The sequence below is a fragment of the Lactuca sativa genome, chromosome 9, assembly GCF_002870075.4.
Source record: "Lactuca sativa cultivar Salinas chromosome 9, Lsat_Salinas_v11, whole genome shotgun sequence".
Classification (NCBI taxonomy): domain Eukaryota; kingdom Viridiplantae; phylum Streptophyta; class Magnoliopsida; order Asterales; family Asteraceae; genus Lactuca; species Lactuca sativa.
The window spans coordinates 63,717,242-63,741,070 of NC_056631.2; the positions used below are offsets into that span (position 1 = coordinate 63,717,242).

At 35.3% G+C, this 23,829-nt stretch overlaps 2 protein-coding genes across 2 annotated transcripts; one reads left to right on the plus strand and one right to left on the minus strand.

The window, feature by feature from the left end:
• The first annotated feature begins 4,673 nt into the window (after window positions 1-4,673).
• Window positions 4,674-8,686, plus strand: LOC111920927 (uncharacterized). Its single transcript, XM_023916525.3, has 6 exons — window positions 4,674-5,731; window positions 5,815-6,413; window positions 6,508-7,539; window positions 7,614-7,782; window positions 7,941-8,098; window positions 8,191-8,686. The coding sequence occupies exons 1-6, from the start codon at window positions 4,960-4,962 to the stop codon at window positions 8,431-8,433; spliced, it is 2,973 nt and encodes a 990-aa protein (XP_023772293.1). The 5' UTR covers window positions 4,674-4,959; the 3' UTR covers window positions 8,434-8,686.
• Window positions 8,687-8,768: 82 nt separating this feature from the next.
• On the minus strand, window positions 8,769-10,529 carry LOC111921014 (protein BOLA4, chloroplastic/mitochondrial). The gene is made up of 3 exons (XM_023916618.3): window positions 10,175-10,529; window positions 9,795-9,862; window positions 8,769-9,062 (listed from the first exon to the last, which is right to left on the minus strand). The coding sequence occupies exons 1-3, from the start codon at window positions 10,430-10,432 to the stop codon at window positions 8,909-8,911; spliced, it is 480 nt and encodes a 159-aa protein (XP_023772386.1). The 5' UTR covers window positions 10,433-10,529; the 3' UTR covers window positions 8,769-8,908.
• Between the last annotated feature and the right edge of the window lie 13,300 nt (window positions 10,530-23,829).

Below are 23,829 nucleotides of genomic sequence, written 5' to 3' on the forward strand. Positions count from 1 at the left end.
CAATACTTGTATGTCCGATTAGAAAAGGTATAAAAAATAGCAAAAAAACGTGTCTCAAACGAAAAAACACGCGCCATAACGCGCCATGGCACGCCATATCACGCCTTGCCACGCGCCATGCCTAACAGCAACGTTATGAAGCTTTTCGTAACGGCGACGCCGCGTCTCACGCCATGGCGCGCCTTTTAGAACACTGCATACATGATAGTCATCCCCCCCCCCCCCCCCCCAATATACATATCAATATCATACATGCAAGAGTCACAAAAACAACTAGCATCCTAAACATAATAAACCATGGGCTAGCATTGGTATTTCCGACCCGCTAAACATAGTGAGGAAACTCACCTCCAGCTGTTGAATCTCTCAATAAATTTCGGTCTGCTGGTCCAGAAAATCCCTGCGCTAACATCATCAAATAATATCAAATTAACTGTTGGATCTCGACCCATAATCAAGAATCTAATCTTCTTGCCCAATATCCGGGGTAAAAGACCATTCTACCCTTTTTCTTAGTTGGTACAAAACCAAGGCCCAACTCATTTGTTCAAAAGGCTCAAATTCCTAAATGCCATCCTAAGGCCCAATACGGCCCAACTTCTAAATTGGGCCCAAAAATCGTTATGGACCTAATCCCAAGAAAGTTCATAGTCTATAGATGGCCTAAAGTTAGATATCTAATGTCCCAACAAGGCACAAACCCTAAAAGCCCAAAATATATCCCAAACCCGAGGAAGTCAACCCAAAAGTCAAACAGCTGAGTGCGATGGGCCTACTCAGACTTACGCTTAGCGTACTCTTTTCGAGGCCAGTACGCTGCATACTCTGCAGACAGCCAACCCAACTCATTAAGCACTTATTCGGTTAACCCAACATGCCAAACTCTCATATCTGATTCTAGAAGGTGACTTAACACGTAAAGTTGGCAACTTTACACCAATGTATGACTTAATGGGACCCAACACTCAAAAAGAAGCTTAATAAGAGTCTTAACACTTTCATGGACCAATAAAACTTATAAAGATTAAATTTTTATGGACAAAGTTCCTCAATGGAACTAAGATCTTACATCCCAAGTTGCTAGAGTAGCTCATACCCCCCAAACAAAGCTTAAAGGATCCAAAAATGAATAAACAATGCCTTAAACTATATATAGCATAATGAATCATCAAGTAGGGAACATTATACCTCAAATAGCTTGCAAAATGATGATGATTTTGGATCTACAAGCTTAAGCTACCCCAAGGCAATCTCCAAGAGTTCTTCCTTCAAATCACCAAAACTCACTCACAAGCTCCAAAAATCACAAAAGGCACTAGGGTTTCGTTCTTAGGGTTTAGGGGAGTGGAGGCTGACCAAAAGATACCACCAAGACAACATAAGTTGTATGTCTAATAGTGAAAACATAGATACAATTAGGGTTGCATGCACACATAGGATCGTTTGTATAAAAACAATCAGTGGTATCAGAGCTTTTGGTTTTTGTTTTCAATTGGATTTGATACAAGAGTATGAACATGAAAAATTAAGGTTTATGGCTAATAAGCCCTAGGGCTTGGATTTTCGAAATTAGGGTTCCAAAACCCTAATTTTCGATTTTGTTAGGGTTAGTACGCCCAACGTACTCAGTCTGATGGCATTTCGATGTTGGGCCTTGGGTTTGGGCTTCGTTTTGGGCTTAAAAGGTTAGGGCTTAGTTGGGCCATCTGATTTTGGGAGTTTTGGGGCTAGGGAACATTATTGGGCCTTGGGCTAAGGCCCATGTGAAGGAATTGGGACCAATTGGGAATTGGGACATATTTTGGGCCTTGATGGATTGTGTAACTTTTGGGCCCATTGGATTGTAGTTATGGGATCCATTCTTGGACCAAGCTAGGTTAGGGTTAAAATGGTCTTTTTACCCCAAGTAGGGATTTTTGGTTATGATGTAGATCCCAAATGTTAATTAGTTTTTATTTGGCAATTAATAGCTCGGGGAGCTGCAGGACCAACAGTCAGGGATCATTTGTTTCATTCAGCTTTTCGAGGTGAGTTTTCCCCACTGGGTTTACCGGGTCGAAGGCACCAATATCGAACCATGTTTATGCTATGTTAGTATGCTAGCTGTCTGCGTGACTCTTGCATGTGTTATGTGATTATCGGGCTAGGACTTGATGTCGGGCAGGGATTGATGACCATCTATATGTTATGTATCTTTGTGATTATTGCATGTGTATGTGATTATTTTATATATGTTATATGTATGTTGGGCGGGGCCCGATGCTGGACGGGGTCCAATGCCGAGCGGGGCCCGAAGACAGGGCGGGGCACATTATATGTTTTTTGTATGTATGGTATGTGGTATTTTGGGGAACTCACTAAGCTTTGTGCTTACAATTTTTAGTTTATGTTTTAGGTACTTCTAGTTCCAAGGGGAAGAACTTAGGTTGACTACATCGCACACATCATATAGATTTTGTTTATGGGACATACTCTGATTTTTATGATGTTTGACATATTTATTCTAGTGGAATGTATGAATAATGTTTTGGAATACTGTTTTTACTTAAATCAAAAATGAAATTTTTGGGTCATAATTTTTGAATGTTTCACATATAACCATTTTGTGTGATTCATGTTGTTAAAAACATACATGACATTGGATGGGATTTACAAGACAACAAATATATGACCATTTGTGTGATTCATGATGTTAATCAATTGCTTTCAAATGTTTAACATTAAAAATATATGTTGGATTTGAATTTTATATGATGGTTTGTATTTTTTTTAATTTGGTTTTTATATGATGTTTTGTATTTTTTTCCTTTAATGATTTGTATTTTTTATAATTATTCAGTAAATCCATTCAAATCTACTCTAATAAATGAATACTTTTTTTGCCACTTGTCACAGTTATTTAATTTGTCAAATGTCATTTTATGGAATTAATTTTTTTTTCACATGTCATTTTATAAGTTTTTTCTATTTTTTTAAATTTCACATAATATTTTAATATTATAATTGCAATAAATATAATAATAAATGGATATCAATGTCATTAATGAACTTACCTATTAATTTCAAAATTCTCAAAATTAAAGCTCATTAGTTTTTTTTTTATTTAAATTATTTGTTTAAATTTAAAAGATAAAAAACATTTTCATTATAATAATTCATTAATTTTCTTATTTTCTTATAAATTCAAAGTTCTCAAATATTTAGACCTTTATATATATATATATATATATATATATATATATATATATATATATATATATATATATATATATATATATATATATATATATATATATATATATATATATAAACTCATGTAATATATGGATCTCAAAACTAGTACTTAATCAAACAAAACCATTTCATTCAACATCAATTAAAAATGTTAAAGATGATTCTTTTTATCATTTATCTAAAAACAAGTTTTTAAGAGGCAGATAATAGATTTTTATTCTGAGACAAAATTAAGCCTCTAATCGTTGTCAAAATCCCCTTTTTTTTTTTAACGACGGGCAAACTATTATTAAAATAAGAGAAACAACAGAAAGGCACAAGCAAGAAACTCGAGCCTAATTACAAAAAACAATCTAAAATAGGCGAGGAGTTCCAAGCATGCCAACTTAAAGAATTACAATTGGACCTCTTTTTAATCCAATTAAAAGTAATTAAGCTAATATCATCAGTCGTAAACATGATCGTCCGCCTCCCATTTCTGAAAATCCAAGCGTTCCTCGCCTTCCAAATCAACCAAAGAGTGGTGTAAACTAAAGATAACATCAGCTTCCTCACATTTTTACTTCCGGTAGTTGATTTGAGAAGCTCCATCAAGTCATCAGAAGAGTTCGGCAGCCTAACAAGAGTAGACCATCTCGACAACTAATTCCAAAGAACCACAACAAAACTAGGACAGAAGAAGAAAACATGATCTACACACTCCTCAAGAAAGAAGGGACAAAGGTAGGAAGACAAATCAATACCACGCCTTTGAAGGTTCAAAAATGTGGGAATCCTGTTTTGAATTAACCTCCTAACAAAACAATTGACTTTTAACGGGATCCAATTGACCCACTTAAAAGACTCCATGATGCCGCCCCTATTGGAATACTTTGTTAACAGGCTTCTAATGTTGCTAACAGAGAAGACATCACCCCCAGCATCTCCCCAAATCCATATGTCATCTCCGGTAGCAAACCGAAAATCAGCCAATTGATCCAATAAAGTAAAAACTATTGGGTTTCCCTTCCCTTTTTGATATACCTTGACCAATCCCATGAGTGATTCAAGATTTGACTACTAATAGTGATTACTCTCTCATCCACACAACAATCTTTCTTATTCTCAATAGCATAAATACTAGGAAAAACATCTTTGAAGGCAATATTACCGCACCGACGATCCTTCAAAAGAAAGTAATATTTGCTATTTGTAATTACTCTCAGTTTAATTAAATTAGCATCTTCCAAAGTCCAAAGTCCAAATGCCTCTTGGTTACGCGTGGAGGGTGATTTGGGCTTCCAGATTCCAAGTTGTTCACTGGCCTTTTGGAGGAAAATGGAAATGGAAATGAGAGGAGAGCAAAAAGACACGTCGACTAGACGTATACACAAACAAAAACAAGACACAAATGTCGCTAATCAACCACACAGTCACAGTCTACCCAACTTGTGACTTGTGATCCCGCTCAAGCCAGGGAGGAGATTTTGTATTTCTTCCATTTTTATGTCCAGGGTCGTCTCTAAAATAAGAGGAGCCCGTTACATTTACAAGAATCTTTATCTTCCTCTAAAATTCTGAATCAAAGAGAAAGGAGATTCCTTTGCCACGTGGCTTCCACCTTCCACCTTGCACCTTCCTATTCAAGGAGTGGAGGAGGCTCAGCTTGCTGCTTACTTAAATATTCTCCTATACGACAACTGGCCATGCCGGAACTGCCGGAGGTATAAGTCGAACACGATCTAGATGGTGATGCAGGTAAGCGGTTGTGGTGTGGGAAGTGTGAGTGTAACAGCAAATAGAATTGTGGGTATTGAAAGATGGAGGATGGAAGCGTCGCCAACCCTCCTCCGATTCCGTCACTTTGACTTGAATATTTCCTCATTCTCATCTTCTTCCTATCATGGATGCTCCCCTTCGCAATCGTCTTGGACCTTTCCGTTACGATTCAACATCCGGAACAGTTCCGATAAGAAAACCGCCGTCAGTGTCAGCACCGTTAAGAGAGGACGACGCACCGGCAACAACAACAAGAAGAAGAATCGTACGGAAATCACCGGTGAACCTGTGGTGACTGATAATTACTCAGAAATCAGAGGAAAGCAGGAAGACAGAGCCGAAGATAGACCATTCAGCGTGCGTAGTTTATCCCAAAACGGTGATCCTCTTGGCAGGAAAGATTTGGGGAAATCTGTGGTTAAGTGGATAAGCCAGGGGATGAAAGCAATGGCCACCGATTTTGGGGAGGCGGAGTTGCAGGGAGAGTTTTCCGAGGTCAGACAGCGAATGGGTCCAGGTCTCACCTTCGTTATACAAGCTCAGCCTTACCTCGGCGCCGTTCCAATGCCCTCCGGCCTTGAATCTGTATGCTTGAAAGCCTGCACACACTACCCTACACTCTTCGATCATTTCCAGAGAGAGCTAAGGGATGCCCTTCAACAACTTCAGCACAAATCCTTAATTGAAGACTGGCAAAAAACCGAATCATGGAAATTGCTCAAGGAACTTGCAAAATCAGGTTCTTTTTACTCTTTCTTTATTCTATACCATTCGATAATCAAATCCTAAACAATCTTATAAAGTTTTTATAATCACTTTCAGCTCAACATAAAGCCATTGCAAGGAAAGCATCACTACCAAAAGCTGTTCATGGTGTTTTGGGCATGGAATTGGAGAAAGTTAAAGCAATTCAAAACAGGATTGATGATTTCACAGAAAGAATGGCTAACCTCCTTCGTGTTGAAAGGGATGCTGAGCTGGAATTCACCCAACAGGAGCTAGATGCTGCTCCTGCTCCTGCAACTACAACTTCTGATTCAAATAAACCGATTGAATTCCTTGTAAGCCATGGACAAGCAGAACAAGAACTATGTGATACAATATGCAATTTGGTTGCAGTGAGTACTTATACAGGATTAGGTGGGATGCATTTGGTGTTGTTTAAAGTGGAGGGAAATCACAGGTTGCCACCTACAACACTGTCTCCTGGAGACATGGTGTGTGTGAGGACATGCGATAGCAGGGGTGCAGCTGGAGCAACTTCTGGTATGCAAGGATTTGTGAATAATTTGGGGGAAGATGGATGTAGTATCACTTTGGCTTTAGAATCCAGACATGGTGATCCCACTTTTTCAAAGCTATTTGGTAAAACTGTGCGCATAGATCGGATCTATGGATTGGCTGATACAGTTACATATGAGGTACTTGTTAATTACTATCAACTATTGTTATTAATACAAAATACGATGCTATAAATATAATTTATTTACCATTCTTTTTTCATCTTCATTTCAGCGCAATTGTGAAGCTCTAATGATGCTACAGAAAAAAGGTCTACACAAAAACAACCCTTCAATTGCAGTTGTAGCAACACTTTTCGGGGACAAAGATGACATCAAATGGCTGGAAGACAGCAATTTCACCGACTTAAGTGAAACAGAACTGTCCGGAATCAAATACATAGAAAATTACGATAACGCCCAAAGAAAAGCAATTGCGTTAGGTTTGAACCAGAAACGTCCTGTGTTAATCATCCAAGGTCCACCTGGCACTGGAAAAACCGGTCTGTTGAAGGAATTAATAGTCCGTGCTGTTCAACAGGGTGAAAGGGTGTTAGTAACAGCACCTACAAATGCTGCTGTTGATAACATGGTTGAGAAATTATCAGATGTGGGGATCAACATAGTAAGAGTTGGTAATCCTGCGAGAATATCTCCGGTTGTTGCTTCGAAATCTTTAGTTGAGATTGTGAATGTGAAGCTTTCGAAATTTCGATCTGAACTTGAACGGAAGAAGTCGGATCTCAGAAAAGATCTGAGACAATGTCTGAAAGACGATTCATTAGCAGCTGGAATCCGACAGCTGTTGAAACAATTAGGGAAGGCGTATAAGAAAAAAGAAAAAGAAATGGTGAAGGAGATTTTGGTCAATGCACATGTTGTGTTGACCACAAACAGTGGGGCAGCTGACCCGTTGATCAGACGTCTTGATGCTTTTGATCTTGTGGTTATAGATGAAGCAGGACAAGCTATTGAGCCGTGTTGCTGGATTCCAATATTGCAGGGGAAAAGATGTATTCTTGCTGGTGATCAGTGCCAGCTGGCACCTGTGATTCTTTCTAGAAAGGCGTTAGAAGGTGGACTTGGGATTTCTCTTCTAGAAAGATCCATAGGTTTACATGAAGGTGTTCTTGCCACTAAGTTAACAACACAATACAGAATGAATGATGCGATTTCAAGCTGGGCTTCAAAGGAAATGTATGGAGGATTGTTGACATCTTCACCTACAGTTTCTTCTCATCTTCTTGTTGATTCTCCTTTCGTTCAGGTTTAATTTATTTTTTTTAACATTAAGATTTTTCGCCAAAAATGTAAATTTTACATGTTCTTGTATTATTTCAGCCAACATGGATAACACAATGCCCACTACTACTCCTTGATACACGGAAGCCTTATGGAAGTTTATCACCTGGTTGTGAGGAGCATTTGGATCTAGCTGGCACCGGCTCCTTTTACAATGAAGGAGAGGCGGATATTGTTGTTCAACATGTTCTTTCATTAATATATGCTGGTATGTGGATATTTGGAGCAATTAATATATATATATATATATATATATATATATATATATATATATATATATATATATATATATATATATATATATATATATGTTTTCAGGGGTAGTTTGGTCATTTTACATTGTATTGGTAATGGTACACAACACAGGTGTGAGTCCAGCAGCAATTGCGGTGCAGTCGCCATATGTTGCTCAAGTGCAGTTACTAAGGGACAGTCTGGATGAGATTCCATTGGCTAATGGTGTTGAGGTGGCAACTATTGATAGCTTTCAAGGGAGGGAAGCTGATGCAGTAATCATATCCATGGTATATATCATATATGTTTAATCTTGAATAGTTTCTTGAAATTTTTTTTTATGGTGTATAAAAAGACTCTTTAACATTTTTATCTTGTTTAGGTTCGATCAAATACTCTGGGGGCTGTTGGGTTTTTGGGGGATAGTAGAAGGATGAATGTTGCAATAACAAGAGCAAGGAAACACGTGGCAGTTGTATGTGACAGCTCAACAATATGTCATAATACGTTTCTGGCAAGGTTGCTGCGTCATATCAGGTATTCTGGTAGAGTGAAACATGCAGAGCCAGGTGGATTTGGTGGATCTGGACTTGGGATGAATCCTATGCTGCCATCTATAAGTTGATTCTGATGCAATCTTCCAATACTTTGTGTACATCTTTCTTTCTTTTGGGAGATTGGTTTTATTCTTGTATAAGGTTATATTCATATCTGTATATAAGAAACATAGATACTGTCAAATGTAAATTGCATTAAAACTTCCATAATTTGTGTTTTCATTCAATATAAGAAGTTTGTTTTTTATCTGATGGAATGAAATAGACCAATCTTGGTTGAGTTGTTCATTCCATTAGAATGAATATAAGCGATTTGATTCCTTTCCTTTTGTTCATTTTCATATAAAGATTAAAGGTTCATTTCATTTGATTCCATTTCCTTTACTTCCATGCAACAAGAAAATAATAGTTGAGCTATTTTCGTAGTGTTCAGTGAAGAATGTTGAAAAGATTCTACATTTATGATCCAATGATTACAAAAGAAGCAAATAAAAGTGAATTTATCAGACCAGATGTATAAGATCATTCATATAAAAGAAGACTTCATTTCCCTGATGCTGCTTCCTCAGGGGTCTTGGTTGTCATTTGGTCAACTGCATGCACCACGTTTTGAAGTTCCTCCCATATGGCTTTGTATACCATCCGCTGTCTATTCACAGCAGACTTTCCCTCAAAAGCTGAAGACACAACATCAATGCTGCAAAAGAAAACAGAATAAGGTTTCAAATTGAAAGAATCATTTGTATATTTTTGCATTCACTTAGAAATGTTAACAATAATAGCAACATAAGTTAACTATTGATGTTCAATCAACATCATTGAACTTAGAGATGGTATATGAAAGCTCAGAGACTAGAGGTAATGAACATGAGGAATTTGCACAATGATTAGTACAAAATGGGTAAAAATGGCATGCACAAGTTGAGGTCAAAGAAGTACATAAAATAAAAAATAAGCAAAGCTTTAGGCTTTTGTTATAAGACTCGCTAGAAGATAATCTCCTGTGATTCTTAAGGCAGAGAATCAACTATATAATCGGGAAAGAGAGTAGTTTCATCCAACACTACAAAAATAAAGGAGATACGTATAATCCATTTGATGAAAGTAAAGTAATATAATTAAGGAAGAAAGAAAGTTTCATATGGTGTTTACTGAAATAGTGAAACAAGTGATAGGGTACCAAGTGACATACATGCATCATACAAAGTACAAACAGCTTTTTTTCATGCCAAACACTACCCTAATCTGTGATGGTATTCCAAGAAAGATCTCTCTGAAATAACAAATCAGTCTGTTTCATTACAAGATGGAAAGAGCAGTCTTTCATGTTCATAATTTTAGCCAAACAACTACTTAGTTGAACATAGATGCATAATCAGACACATAAATTCAACCCATCTTTTGAGTGAAAATTCGAATGCAAACTCACCTAACATGCCGCCCATCACCATAAGCATCATTAACTGTTACTAACTCCGCATTCAATTCTTCTTTAATCTGTCCAAAATAAAATGCATAGTTAGCCATGTCCAATAAGGTTCTCTTAGATTTCTGACAGCCCCTTGTAACATATCGCAAAATAAAGGATTTTTCATCTAGTTCTCAACTCGTTTCTTATTGAACAAATTCAAAGATTTCATATATGATCCATGGGGGTAATAGATTAAAGATATTAATAATCGAATGGAAGACACACAAGTAGCATGATAATTAATACCTTCAAACTTTAAAATGAACCAAAAAAAACACGGTAAAAACCAGGTTTTCAATTCGTATCCAGTAATTTCATAAGCTTAGAAATTATCAAACCTTGTTCTGCATCGACTGCATCAATGGCGAATCGATAGGTCCAGAAGCGTTTGAGGGAGACGTAACCCGGGTACTGATGCTCCGACGACCCACCATGTGAAGCTTGGGCATGATAAGCTGTTGACGACCTAACTTCTCCACTGGAACAATTAGGCGAACAAGAGCTTGAGACTTGTAATGGCGCAGACTGTGGCATCTGAAGAGATGGGTACCGTAGGCACACAAGGCCGTGATATTGGGGCGGGTGAGCATCGCCATCGTCGTAGTAGCTTGTGGCAACCTGCTCTGTTGACTGTTGAGTATACGATAATAGGGTAGCAAAAGAAGGCCACGCAACCTTCCCCACGATATCAAGTTGAGAAATTACCCTTTGTTCAAAGTGTTACAAATGTTTTGTAGTTTTCGTCCATGAATAGTAATTTATGGCCACTTTTAGTCCTTCAGCATCAAAAATGTGAACATTCAGTCCTTAAACTGATTTTTTAGATGTCATCGTGTTCTGTTTCGTTTTCCAAATATCCTCGCGATTCGATTCTTTGTTTGATTCAGTCCAATTGAAAACATGACGATTTTTCTTTCTAAACTTTAATGGTCATTTATATTATAATAGAGGTTATTCGATTAATCCATTGAAAATAAATATTATATTTTATTATATTATTTTGAATACTTTTAGTATTCAATAATACTTTAAGAGTGAGCATCACATATATCCATTGAAATATCCCAAAGTAGAAACTTATGATTTCCAGAATTTTGTAACCCATGCCTATGCTGGTTCAACCAAACAAAAGAGAACAACGATATAAGGGACGTTGCTTCCCATTTATTTATGTTTCTTAAACAATATGTGATAATAAAATATTAACTTACTTTTATAAATATTTGATTTTTCTTTAATTGTGTCATTTAAGTGATATGAAATAGGAAACATGATAAAAAAAAAAACTCATCAGATATAAACAATTTTGATCCACATCGTTGTATTAAACAAACTTAAAAGAAATTTTTATTCTATAAATAAAGGATAAGTTTCATAATATAATTAATTATAACGTGGTTGAGTTCTAAAAATCCATATCAAAATATCTATCTTGAGCTAAATAGTTGGCAAATATAATATTATTTGACTAGTTTATAACTCGTAGGACCACGGTTATATAAATAATTAAACATTCATATTAAAAATTCAAAATTATTAATCAATTATTTTAAATAAATTTTTAATTAAGAGATATTTTTAGTTATATAAAATTATAATCTTTAATTTAAATAAATACGTGACCATATAATATGTATTAAATTTATATTAATTTTCATTCTAATGTTATTAATTTAATGTAATTAAAGTGGAAATTTAAAATTTAAAATTTAAAATGAAAAATCAATAGGTTGACAAGTTGTATGAAATTAATTAGAAAGCCTCATAGAAGAATAAACTTATTTTTTATTAAAATATAGAGATTTTCTTGCAATTTAATTCCATTAATATATCACATAAGGTAATTGAATTATAAGTTACCAAAATATAACTATTTAGGGACGAGTGAGTCCTTTTATTCCAAGACACTCAAATTAGTATCACATCAGTTTTTTTTCCCTTTTTTTTCATCTTTTTCAACTCACAACACATGAAAACTTTATTTTTTTTCAATCCACTCAATTTTTAATTTTAAAATAAATACACATAAATTAAAATCATTCGATATTAATTAACAAAAACATTAAAAACATACTAACACAATTTAGTACAAGTTAAAGCATGGATATATATATATATATATATATATATATATATATATATATATATATATAGAGAGAGAGAGAGAGAGAGAGAGAAAAGATGAAGAAACGGTTCTACCAACTCGTTGAAAAAGAACAAATATTTGAACCATTTAACCCATTTGTTGAAGGAATGATATCTTGAATGTACGATTCCCTTACAATTGAAATGATGTTACAACCGAAAAAATAAAAGGTTTTGTATTCAATAATTAATTTATGAACATATCATATATGATATATGGTATAAAATTGCACATGATAGAGACAAGTTATCTCACATCATCATGTTAAATAAAGGTCTTTCTTTTCAAAATTAAAATAAATAATTCAAAGTAAAATTAATTATGTAATTCATTCGTATGTTTATCCTTATAAACTTTTTAAAATATTAAAGTTCTAAGAAATATATATTTAATGTTATATTATTTTAAATGAAATTGATGTAGCGAGGTGATTATGAGTTGATCTTTGATTTCCTTTAACAAATCACACATGGTTGTCTATTCAGGCAACATGATGTTGTTTAGAACGTTTACGGTGTGGTTGTAATTTTCAACAATCTGAAAACACACACGCATTATGTTTTACGATTTCGATTATAAATTACACTATGAACACCCTTAAAAGTTTTTATTTTTACCCTAAAAGTGTTTTTTTTTTTTTTGGAAATATTTGAATATTAATGAAAGCCTTAAATTATAGTGAAATACATACATAACCCTTCAAGTTTGTTCAAATTTGCATATTTTATCTATTTATATATAATATATTCTTTAACATTAATGGTATAAGGTGAAGATTTTTTCCTAACATTATCCATCACATAAAAATGATGGTTAACAATTTTCGTTCACTTCAACATAAAAGGTTTGAGAAAATTGAATAAAAAGAAAAAAAAAATCTTAGGTTAGAGGTTAAGAACGTTACATATTTTAGTGTTATTTTTTTGTTATATCAGTGAGCTTAAAGCCAGTATTGTTTGTAATTGTGAGTGTTAGTTTGATTTTACTATACTAACAATAAAATAAAGATAATAAAAAAATAGACAATGAAACCCAAGTGTGGAGGTTATTGAGATCATGCGGTTCGAATATATACTAATTACTAAAGTTGGGAAAAGAATACACCAATTGTTTTAAGTCATTATATTTATATAAGTTTGATTTTTAGCACGGCTTTGATAGGATGTTGCATTGTTATCCACACAATTCTATACGTAAGTACTTTATATAATAATTATTAAAAAATAATAAAATATATGACAAACTATTTAACAATGTTAGCAAAAGAAAAAAAAAAATAGAAAATGATTGATCCCACGTCACCAACCTTTGGGAAAATATGAACGAGTTTGTTTTATATAAAATGAAAAGAATGAAGAGAATATGCAATACAAGATTATGATAGTGACTTAGAAAAAATAAATAATGATTATGGGTGCTACATTTGTTGTATTTGAATTTTGAACTACCTTAACATTAATATGACAACAATGATAATTTTGATAGACCATTGTAATTTAACATGAACTAGTTCGTTTATTTTATTTCATTTGTCAAACATGTAAGTTGTATTAAAAATGCAAAAAATTTATACCTAAATAAAGACGTTACAATAATAAATATCATGCATTACAAATATTACATTATTCTTTAATAATGTTGTGAAATTAAGAGGTTTTTGTGTACTGTATTAATGAGTTTTTGGATAAATACATGTTCCGACCTTTTTAGTCTCTTTTGTCTAACTCCGTTATTTTCACTAGACTTCATACTTTAACCTACTCCTCAAGTTAGTAGTAGTATTTTAGTGGTTTCTTGAAGAAATAATACCCTGTCGATATTTAGAAAAAGGTAAATTATACCAATTGTCCTTGTGCACATATCCAAAAGTGTGTTTAGTCTCTATTTTCAAAAACTAACTCGCACCGTCACTCGTTTCTTTTAAATTTGCATGTTTCATCCCTATTGACATAAAACGACTATTTTGTCCTTAATAATTTCCTTTTTTTTTTCTTATTTATATATAATTTTTTATTAAAAGATAAGAATAAAATAAATACCCCACTCCTCCCCTTTCCATTTCCATTTCCCATAACCTTCCGCCTTCGTCTCCTTCTTTCCCACTCGATCCCGACGCCAACGAAAACCCCATCACTGCCACCTTCACCAACTTTGTCATCATCACTATCATCTCTAACCCTTAAAACGTGCAACAAATTCGACCATAGCCACCATATTCTTCACATATTACCCACCCTACGAGGAATCCATCGAAACAAAATCAAAATCAAAATTGATCGGGACATCCATGGTGGTGATTTTGCCAGATTTGTTAAGGTTATACCTGTTGGGGTTACTTTCTTCATAGAGCTTCAACAAAAGAATATACTCAACTGACCATAACTCTATTTGATTTGCCAAATTGCACGACAAAAAATTGAGTTTTAAAATTCCGTATATACGAAGCCCTAATTTATTCTCGATATGATGTGATGAACTATCAGGGTTCTTTAACAGTAGAGGGAAATCCATGATGGTGATTTTTCCAGATTGGTAAACTCATATATGCTTAAAGGCTAAACTAATACAAGTGTATGCTTCCAGAAAAAATCATCGAAACAAAATCAAACCTAAACAACCTGAAACTCAAAATCAAAATCGATTTAGGAAGGACAGAGAAGGGGGAACGAGGGAATGGAGATAAGATGCTCAATTAAACAATTGGTAAGGGAAGTTGTCGGAGAATAAAATTTCACCCGTTTCCTCCGATCTCCTATTTCCCTCTCATCGGAAACATAAATTTGTGATGGTGTGTTCGTGGTGTTGCTAGAAGGGTGTTCATCAGATGGAGTGTGGAGGTGGGAAAAGATGATCTTGACACCGGAACCTTCATCCTTTCCATAGACCTGAATGTTGGAAACTACCTCCATATATGTTGGAAATTGTTGATCTAAATGTTGTTGAAATATTGGAGGTTGAGGGTTTGATGTGTCGTCGGAATACGTGGGTGTGAGGGTGACGTTTAATGAGAGAACTTATAAATAAGGGGAAGGACCATTTTTTCTAAATATGATTTATAATTAATAATACTAAATAAAAAAAAATTGGAAAATAAATAAATAAAGGGAATTATGGTCATTTCAGATCTAGTATGGACTAAATTCGCAACAAAACCACATATTAGGGACGGAGTGTGCAACTCTTAAACAAACGAAGGACGGTCCGAATTAATTTTTAAAGATAGAGACTAAACACACTTTCTAACATGTGCATGATGACCATTGGTGTAATTTACCCTTTAGAAAATTATATATATATATATATATATATATATATATATATATATATATATATATATATATATATATATATATATATATATATATATATATGGAATGGTACATTTTACCTAAATGTCTCTTGGTGTAATTTGTCTGCAATTGTATACTTATCAATACTAAACTTTTGAATTGTTGAAAGATTTAATGTTTATTTTTATAACATCATGTTTTTAGGGCTAGAAGTTTTTGGCTTTTTGGTAAAAAAAAAACTTTATGGGTTTATAATAAAATAAATTTAAGTGAAATAAATAAATAAATAAAAGTAAATCATTTAGGATAATAATGATTATAAACTTTCTTACTAATTTACAAATTGAAATGGGCTAGAGTTTTGGCAATAAATTTAGACTTTTGTCGAAACGGACCAAAAGTGTCATGTAACATCCCAAAAATCTCAATAAATTTTAATTTTTCAAAAACAATCATCATACATCATATATACTTATAAAGCTAGTATTTTTTCTTGAATCTCATGCATTTGAAACTCCCTTTTTTAACTTCATCAAACCACAATCATTTGAAACCCCATTTTTTAACTAATGCAACTCAAAAGTTTTCTTAATTATGATTTAACACTCAAAAGTTTTATAACTTATATTATGTTTAATTAGTATTTAGTGAAAAGTTTAGTATAAAGAGGCCAATATTTTGTGTCTTTTGTGTTATATAAAATCTTACATGTAAGAAATATTTGAAGATATTGTGATTCAAAAGTTTTCATGTAGTTGAAGCATTCACGATCCAAATATGATGATTTGAAGAAATGGGTTATGTCGATCCAAATATGATGATTTGAAGAAATGAGTTATGTTGCATCGATGGTGTAACAGCCCGGAATTTAAGGTATTGTTATATTTATGTTTTGGGTGTTTTAAGAGGGGACTCGGCGAGTTGGAGCCTAGACTCGCCGAGTAGGATCGCAGATCTGGTCGCGGGTTCGCGACTGGACTCGACGAGTCCGGATATGGACTCGGCAAGTCTGTGCTGTTTAGCGAAAACCCTAACCGTTCAGGTTTGGGACGTATATGAGGGACTTTATGGCCGTCATTGTCCACCCTAGTCCTCTGAGAGAAACCCTAAATCGATTGTGAGTGCCTGGAGCAAGGTTGAAGACCATTGTTGATTTTGGAAGTGTTGTTTTGCAAGGAAGAAGAAGCTTTGGTTAAGGGAACAACAAGGGAAGCCACGTTCTATAGATTGGGGACACAGAGAGCACGTTATTCAGGTAATATTTCGAGTTACATTCCTCTATGTTGATGTGTATATGGATTTAGGGTTTATTGGACCCTTTTGTGGCTAGATTGAGTATTACCTTAGTCCCACAAGCGATTGGAACTCTGTATTGGGACCTTTGGAGGTCCAGAATGTCCCATGCCTGAGCATTTCGGGAATCAATGGAGGTTTTGGATTGGAATCCTTATGCCTTAGGTCAAAATGTAAATTATGAGTCATGGGGTGTATTATGAGCACCAAAATGAGGGCCTTACGTGATGAATCAGTCTAGGAAGGCCAGACCTAGGAATGGTCCGAGCAGTTCTGACCTTAGAAAGCAGTTTGAGCGGTTGCATGGCATAGACTCGCCGAGTCCGATGAACAGACTCGGCGAGTAGCTTGAAGATTAACTGGGACTCGTCGAGTTGTTCTTCAGACTCGGCGAGTTGAGTCGGGGTGGCCCCGCGATTCTTCCAGGAGAAACTCGTCGAGTCAAGGAGGATACTCGACGAGTAGAAAGGGAATCTTAGAGAACTGGTGAGGACGTCTAGACTCGCCGAGTCGCCCTAGCACTCGCCGAGTCAGGTCAGGTTGACCGTTGACCGTTGACCAGGGTTGACCTATGTTTGACCTCTTAGGGATAGTCAAACTTAGAAGATAAAAGTGTTAATGAGAGATGTATGATATTATAGGGAGATTATAGCTCGGCGGATCGAGTACGAGTGACTCCGGGATTTGCTAGCTTTCGACATTCACGAGGTGAGTCTTCTCACTATACTGTACCCGGAAGGGTTTGACTGTGTGACCGGAAGGCCGGATATGATAGGTGTTATGTGTGTTCTATGTGCTATGTATGATATATTTGATATGGGCCGGAAGGCATTATGTTATGGGCCGGAAGGCGAATATGTTATGGGCCGGAAGGCGTTGTGTTATGGACCGGAAGGTCGGCGTGGGTAGGACCGAAAGGTTTACCCAGCAGGGACGGAAGTCCCCTGAGACACATGGACCGGAAGGTCAGGGCCTGGAAAGGCGTATGTGCGTAAGTTGTATATTGGGGAACTCACTAAGCATTTATGCTTACAACTGTTATGTATGTGTTTCAGGTACTAGCGAGGACCGTGGGAAGGCGCCGGCGTGATCTGTATACACTGAAAGATGTTTTGTGATCTTGGGATTTAGATGATTTGTATTTTGACATGACACTTGAAATGTTTATGCCTTGTTTTGGAATAAAATACTATATTTTGAAATGAAAAATTTGTTTGAAAATTTACGGTGTTACAGATGGTAATTGTAATATGACTTTTTCTTTCAACCAAAACAAATGAAACGTTTCTATTATTTCTTTATATTCAGTTTCTCATTTAATCTTTATATGTGATTTATGTTTATTACTCAATCTTGAATGTGACTCTCCAAACATCAATGTTTTGCTTGGAATATCTTTCTGATTCTTCTTTTTCAAGAAAAATGTTCTGATTGCAAGTTAGTGAAGAATTGTCATCAAGTTTCTATGGTTCAATGGTGTTAATTAAAGAAAAAAGATTCACAAAATGGATATAGGTTATTTTGTTTGAGAAAAGTTGACGAATGTTAGTTATTTCTTTTGATTTAGATGTATGTTTATGTAACATCTTTATTTATATACTAGTTGTGAGACCCGTATATTATACGGGTTAATTAAAACAAAATGTTAATATAAACGATTAGATGAAAATTTTATTTGAATTTGAAATTTAAAATAACTGAAAATTATGAGAAAAAAACATGCAAAAAATAAATTAATTAAAATTATGTGTTTAGTTATTAGATTTGTATACCAAATGGGTAAATTATAACAAAATGTTAAACACAAAGGTTTAAACTTTAAATTTATTTGAAATTGAAATTAAAATTTAGAATTTGAAATTTGAAATTAATAGTCATTATGGTAGGTTTAATTTATGAAAACTAAATTAATGATATATTGGAAATGAAAAATGAAGTAAATGACAAGTGCAAAATAAATATATCTCAAAATTATGATAAAATGACATGTGGCCAATTGAGTGTGAGAATGATAAGTGGCAAAATCATTCTTATTTATTAGGGTAGATTCAACTACTCAATGCTCTTATTTATTTGATTGTATTTTTTCTATTTTGATTATGTTTATTTTCTATTGTATTTTTGTTGGGTTATCCTACACAACATATTTAAAAGATAACATAATTTTGAACATTTGATATGTAATTATGATAGACTTATCATGATATGTTCTTCATATGAAAATAATTTATCCATATTACTAACATAAGAATTACATATGACATTTACAAATATATATATATATATATATATATATATATATATATATATATATATATATATATATATATATTATGTGATTTGTTTAACATGTATATGCACCTATGTATGTTATAAATTTATAATTAAATATCTTTATGTTTAATGATTGAAGGGATTAAAATGACGCTTCAAAACCAATTATTTACACGAATATAATAAGAATAATAATAATAATAATAATAATAATAATAAATATATATTTCCAAGTACCGCATTCATTTGAAACTCATACTACAGCTCAAGAGTTTTCTAATTTATGTATATTTATTAGTTACAACTCAAGAGTTTTTAACTTATGATTGTTAATTAGTAATCACTAATAACTTTTTATTTTCCTTTCTTTTATAAGGTTGTAAAGTTTTGCTCATTAAAAACATTAATGTATTTGAAGAGATTTGTGATTTAAATATGAAGAGTTAATATAAATGTTATAATAGATGTTTTAGTGTTTTTATGTTATTAAAAGTTATAGTATTTATTTTTCATATTTTTTATTATTCGTTGTATATATACTTTTTTAATACAAATGTTATAATAGATGTTTTCCTATTTTTATGTTACTAAAATTACAGTTCATATTTTTGTTCACACGTTTTGTTACCCATTATATTATCATTCATTTTATATATAATTTACATAATATTAAACGGTTTATAAAATAATCAAATAATTGTATATATAACAATAACTTAAAAATTAAACTATAATGTTTAATAAAACTAATATGTTAACTATATGTTTGCTTTATTACTAACATTTTGTTTCAAAGTAGAAATATTAAATAATAATTTGGTAAAAGTTATTATTTTAACTATATAATTTTATTATCGCGCAACGCGCAGAGATTCGCCTAGTATCTTATAAAGCTAACATTTTTCCTTGAACATCATGCATTTGAAACTCCCATGCATTTTTCCTTTCACCACATTCATTTGAAACTCCCATGACTTTTCAATTTATTTCTAATAATAATTATAAGTAGGTTCATAAGGTTAAATAAATATCAAACCTAAAGTCCAATCATATATAAACTAAATTTCAATATTAAAATAATATCTTACTTCTACTTACAAAGTTATGTTTGTAACGCCGAAAATTTCAAAACAATTTTTCATTTAAAAATAGTCATTTAATTCTTAAAATACTTTGCTTAAAATCTCATTCATAATCGAATTACAAAACGTAACTCCATTTTCACTTGCATAATAAACCAGGATCCTCAAAACATGACTCTTTCTCTGGTGTGTACAATCGAGCCGGTGCCGTCTCGTGATCCTGAGAGAAACCTGAAACACATAATACAAAACACTGTAAGCACGACGCTTAGTGAGTTCCCCAAAATACCACACATACACATATTAGCCACTCGAGGCTATAACTCTGTGGGTCCGTGGACCCTACTCTATGAACCCTCTGGTTCTAACTTTGTGAATCTTCCGGTTCTAACTCTGTAAACATGCACAACATAAATCACATAGAAATAATGCAGTACAACACATAGCATACAAATACTCTGTCACATAACTTTGGTTACCTACTCAAGGTAAAGTATAGTGAGAAGACTCGCCTCGCGTATCTTGATAACTCGCAAATCCCAGAAATCACTCGCGCTCGATCCTCCGAGCTATAATCCTCCTATAACACAATATATCTCTAATTAACACTTTCACAACTAAGGTTGACTACCCCTATCAAGTCAACACTGGTCAAATCTGGTCAATGGTCAGCGACGAAGATGTATAGAGATCGTCGACTCGATTATTGGTGGCCCTGCATGAAGCGGGATGTCGCTTGGTATGTTGAGAGGTGCCTGACCTGCAGATCTAAAGCATCAACACAAAAAGAGGCCAATTACTCCATGAATCTGTAACGACCCGTTTCCGGTACGATGATTCCATAGTATTTATTTAGAAGTTGCAAGAGGGACTCGGCGAGTTCATAGCCTGACTCGCCGAGTAGGGACGGGGTTTTAGAGCACGTGTTAGTCGGCGACTCGGCGAGTCCATATTCGGGACTCGGCGAGTCTGCCTGCCTGGAAGAAACCCTAAATCCCCGGGTTGTTCACTATTTAAACCACCTTATAGCCCCCAATCTCGCCTCCTTCACCCTCAGAAAGCTGTGAGAAAACCCTAATCCATCCTTGAGTGATCTAAGTGTTCTTGTGTTAAATTTTGAAGGCTTGAAGAAGGAGAAGAAGAAAGGAGCAAGAAGAAGAGGTGTAGAGCAAAGATCCAAGGGCAAATCAGAGTTCTTTGAGGTATTCTTCGGATTCCCTCCTGTTTTATGCTTTTAACCTCCATTAGAACTCTTCTAGATCTAGTTTGATGCTTTCCTCAAGCCTTATGATTGTATGGATACCCTATTATGTCGAGATATCCTTAGATCTGTTCATTTGGGAGTTGTAGAGCCCAGATCTATTGCCTTTATGGAGCTATTTTGCATGATAACCCTAGATCTACTCTTTTAAGTGCCTTTTTAGCCTTTATCTCCTTTTTCATGTGTATGTACATGTAAAGTTGGAAACTTTTCGTGGTGAATCAGCTTATTGGACTCAGATCTATCATTTGCATGCAATGGATTCAAGCAGAAACGTGTTTAGAGTAGATGCATGGATGTGACTCGGCGAGTCGGAAGAACGACTCGGCGAGTCAAGTCGCGAGTCCCGTTTTTCCCCTTTTTGAGTGTTGTCGAGTGGAAGACGTGAGTAGTAGAGTGGACTCAGTGAGTGGGAGAGCAGACTTAGTAATGGAGGGACTCGACGAGTTGTTCATATAACTCGGCGAGTCCAAGGAAATCTTCTTAAGCTCAAGAACAGCTCGTCGAGTTGTTCATATGACTCGGCGAGTCGGATGAAGATTGTCTGAGTTTTTGGATCGAGAGAGTACTCGTCGAGTCGATGCCATACTCGACGAGTAGCTACGAGTGAGGTTGTGAAATGAGATTAGAGACTCGGCGAGTTGGCGGCCCAACTCGGCGAGTCAGGTCAACTGTGGGTTGACTTTGACCGGGAGAGTTGACTTTGACCAAGGGTAAAAGATTCATTTTACCCCAGTGCAGTGTTTAGTATTTGATTGAATGTGTTTATGGCCTTGTAGTCGGGGAGATACCGGAGCAGCAGCAGTTAGCTTTCAGAGCCATTCACACAGCAGCCAGTTCATGAGGTGAGTTTCCTTCCAGTAGTAACGGGTCTAAGGCCACAATGCCGGCCCATTTAGCTAGCAGTCAGCTTCGGACCTCGGTCCGATGTAGTAGTTAGTATGTTTGACGCCTTCGTGGTTCAGGCAGGGTTATGTGTTTATGCTAGATGATATGTTTATGCTATGTTCAGTCAGCTACGGACTTCGATCCGATGTAGGGGACAAGGTCCCAGTCAGCTTCGGACTTCGGTCCGATGTCAGCTTCGGACTCCGGTCCGATGTAGGGGATGTAGGTCCTAGTCAGCTTCGGACTTCGGTCCGATGTTTCAGTCAGCTTCGGACTTCGGTCCGATGTCCTGGTCAGCTTCGGACTCGGTTCGATGTAGGGGACGAAGGTCCCAGACAGCTTCGGATTTCGGTCCGATGTTCTAGTCAGCTTCGGACTTTGGTCCGATGTAGGGGGCAAGGCCCCGGTTAGCCGGACTTCGGTCTGATGCAGTAGGCAAGGCCCAGTATGTGTTTTATATGTTATTGTGTGGTATGTGGTAGTTTGGGGGAGCTCACTAAGCTTCGTGCTTACAGTTTCAGTTTTGGTTTCAGGTACTTCCGCAAGCAAGGGGAAGAGCTCGGGATGATGGCATCGCACACACCACAGCTATAGTTTTTATCCTGGGAGTTGATCAGCTATCTTAGATATGTTTTGATACAGTCGTGACACCGTTTGCTCATTTGTATTTTAGCATGGTTTTGAGATTTGCAACACATGGTTTTATTATGATATACTCTGTTTTATGATTTTTGGTTATATTAAAAATGAAATTTTCGGGTCGTTTCAAGTTGGTATCAGAGCCCTGGTTTGAGGGATTCAGGTACACCTCCGAGTGCATCCGAACTCAAACTAAGGGAAAGATAAAAAGATTTTCACAAAAAAAAATGTTTTCGAATGAGATTTTGAAAAGCACTTAGAAAGAAAAGAAATTTTAAACAAGATAAGGGTGTGGTGCATGCGATCAGCCGAGCTCAAGTAAGTACTCCCAAATTACCAATACAAGTTTTATTATTATGATTAATTGTTCCAGCTTTAGTAGAACAGCATGCTAGTATAGGACTAAGGATCTAGGAGGATGCCTTATGTGCCTGCTTTATGTGTTACAGCTTTATGAGAATTGCATGCTAGTATTGAGTAGACAGCAGTAGGATAGCCTGTTTAGGTTATGCCTGGTAGCGCGAGCTTAGCATTGTATGCTAGAGTAGCTTCTCGTTATGAGAATAGTTTTGCCTGAGTATGTTTCCCTTATCCGAATGCTGCTTGCTTTGTGCTTTGTGGGACTCTGAGTGGTGGGAGTTAGCCATTAGGTGAATACGTCACATCACATGTGATCAGGGTTGAATAATCTCAGAGTGCTGGATTTGGCCCTATTGCGCAGCTCTTGTCTGAGTCCAACCGTTGTAGGGACGAGTCTTTTACTCGAAGGATTATCTGAGCCTCATTGCATGTGATGGTATTCAGGTGGTGGCTAGTCAGCATTACAAGGAGGCCTTCGGCAGCTGAGGACTGGTATGAGTGGAGTCAGCGATTTCCCTAGGGCAAGCCTAGGATGAGAGTAGAAGAGATCAGTAGTAGTAGAAGTGACTTGGTGGAGTCAAGGCGGTTCTTGAGGAAAGTACGGATAGATGTGGAAGGTAGTATGGGCCCGTACTACTGAAAGCAGAGGATCCGTACTCGAATCAAGGAAGGCCGAGACAAGACCAAGAAGCTAGTAGTAGTATCAATGATCCCTTGAGATATTTCAGTTTTCTGATATTGCTATGATGTGTTTCAGTAT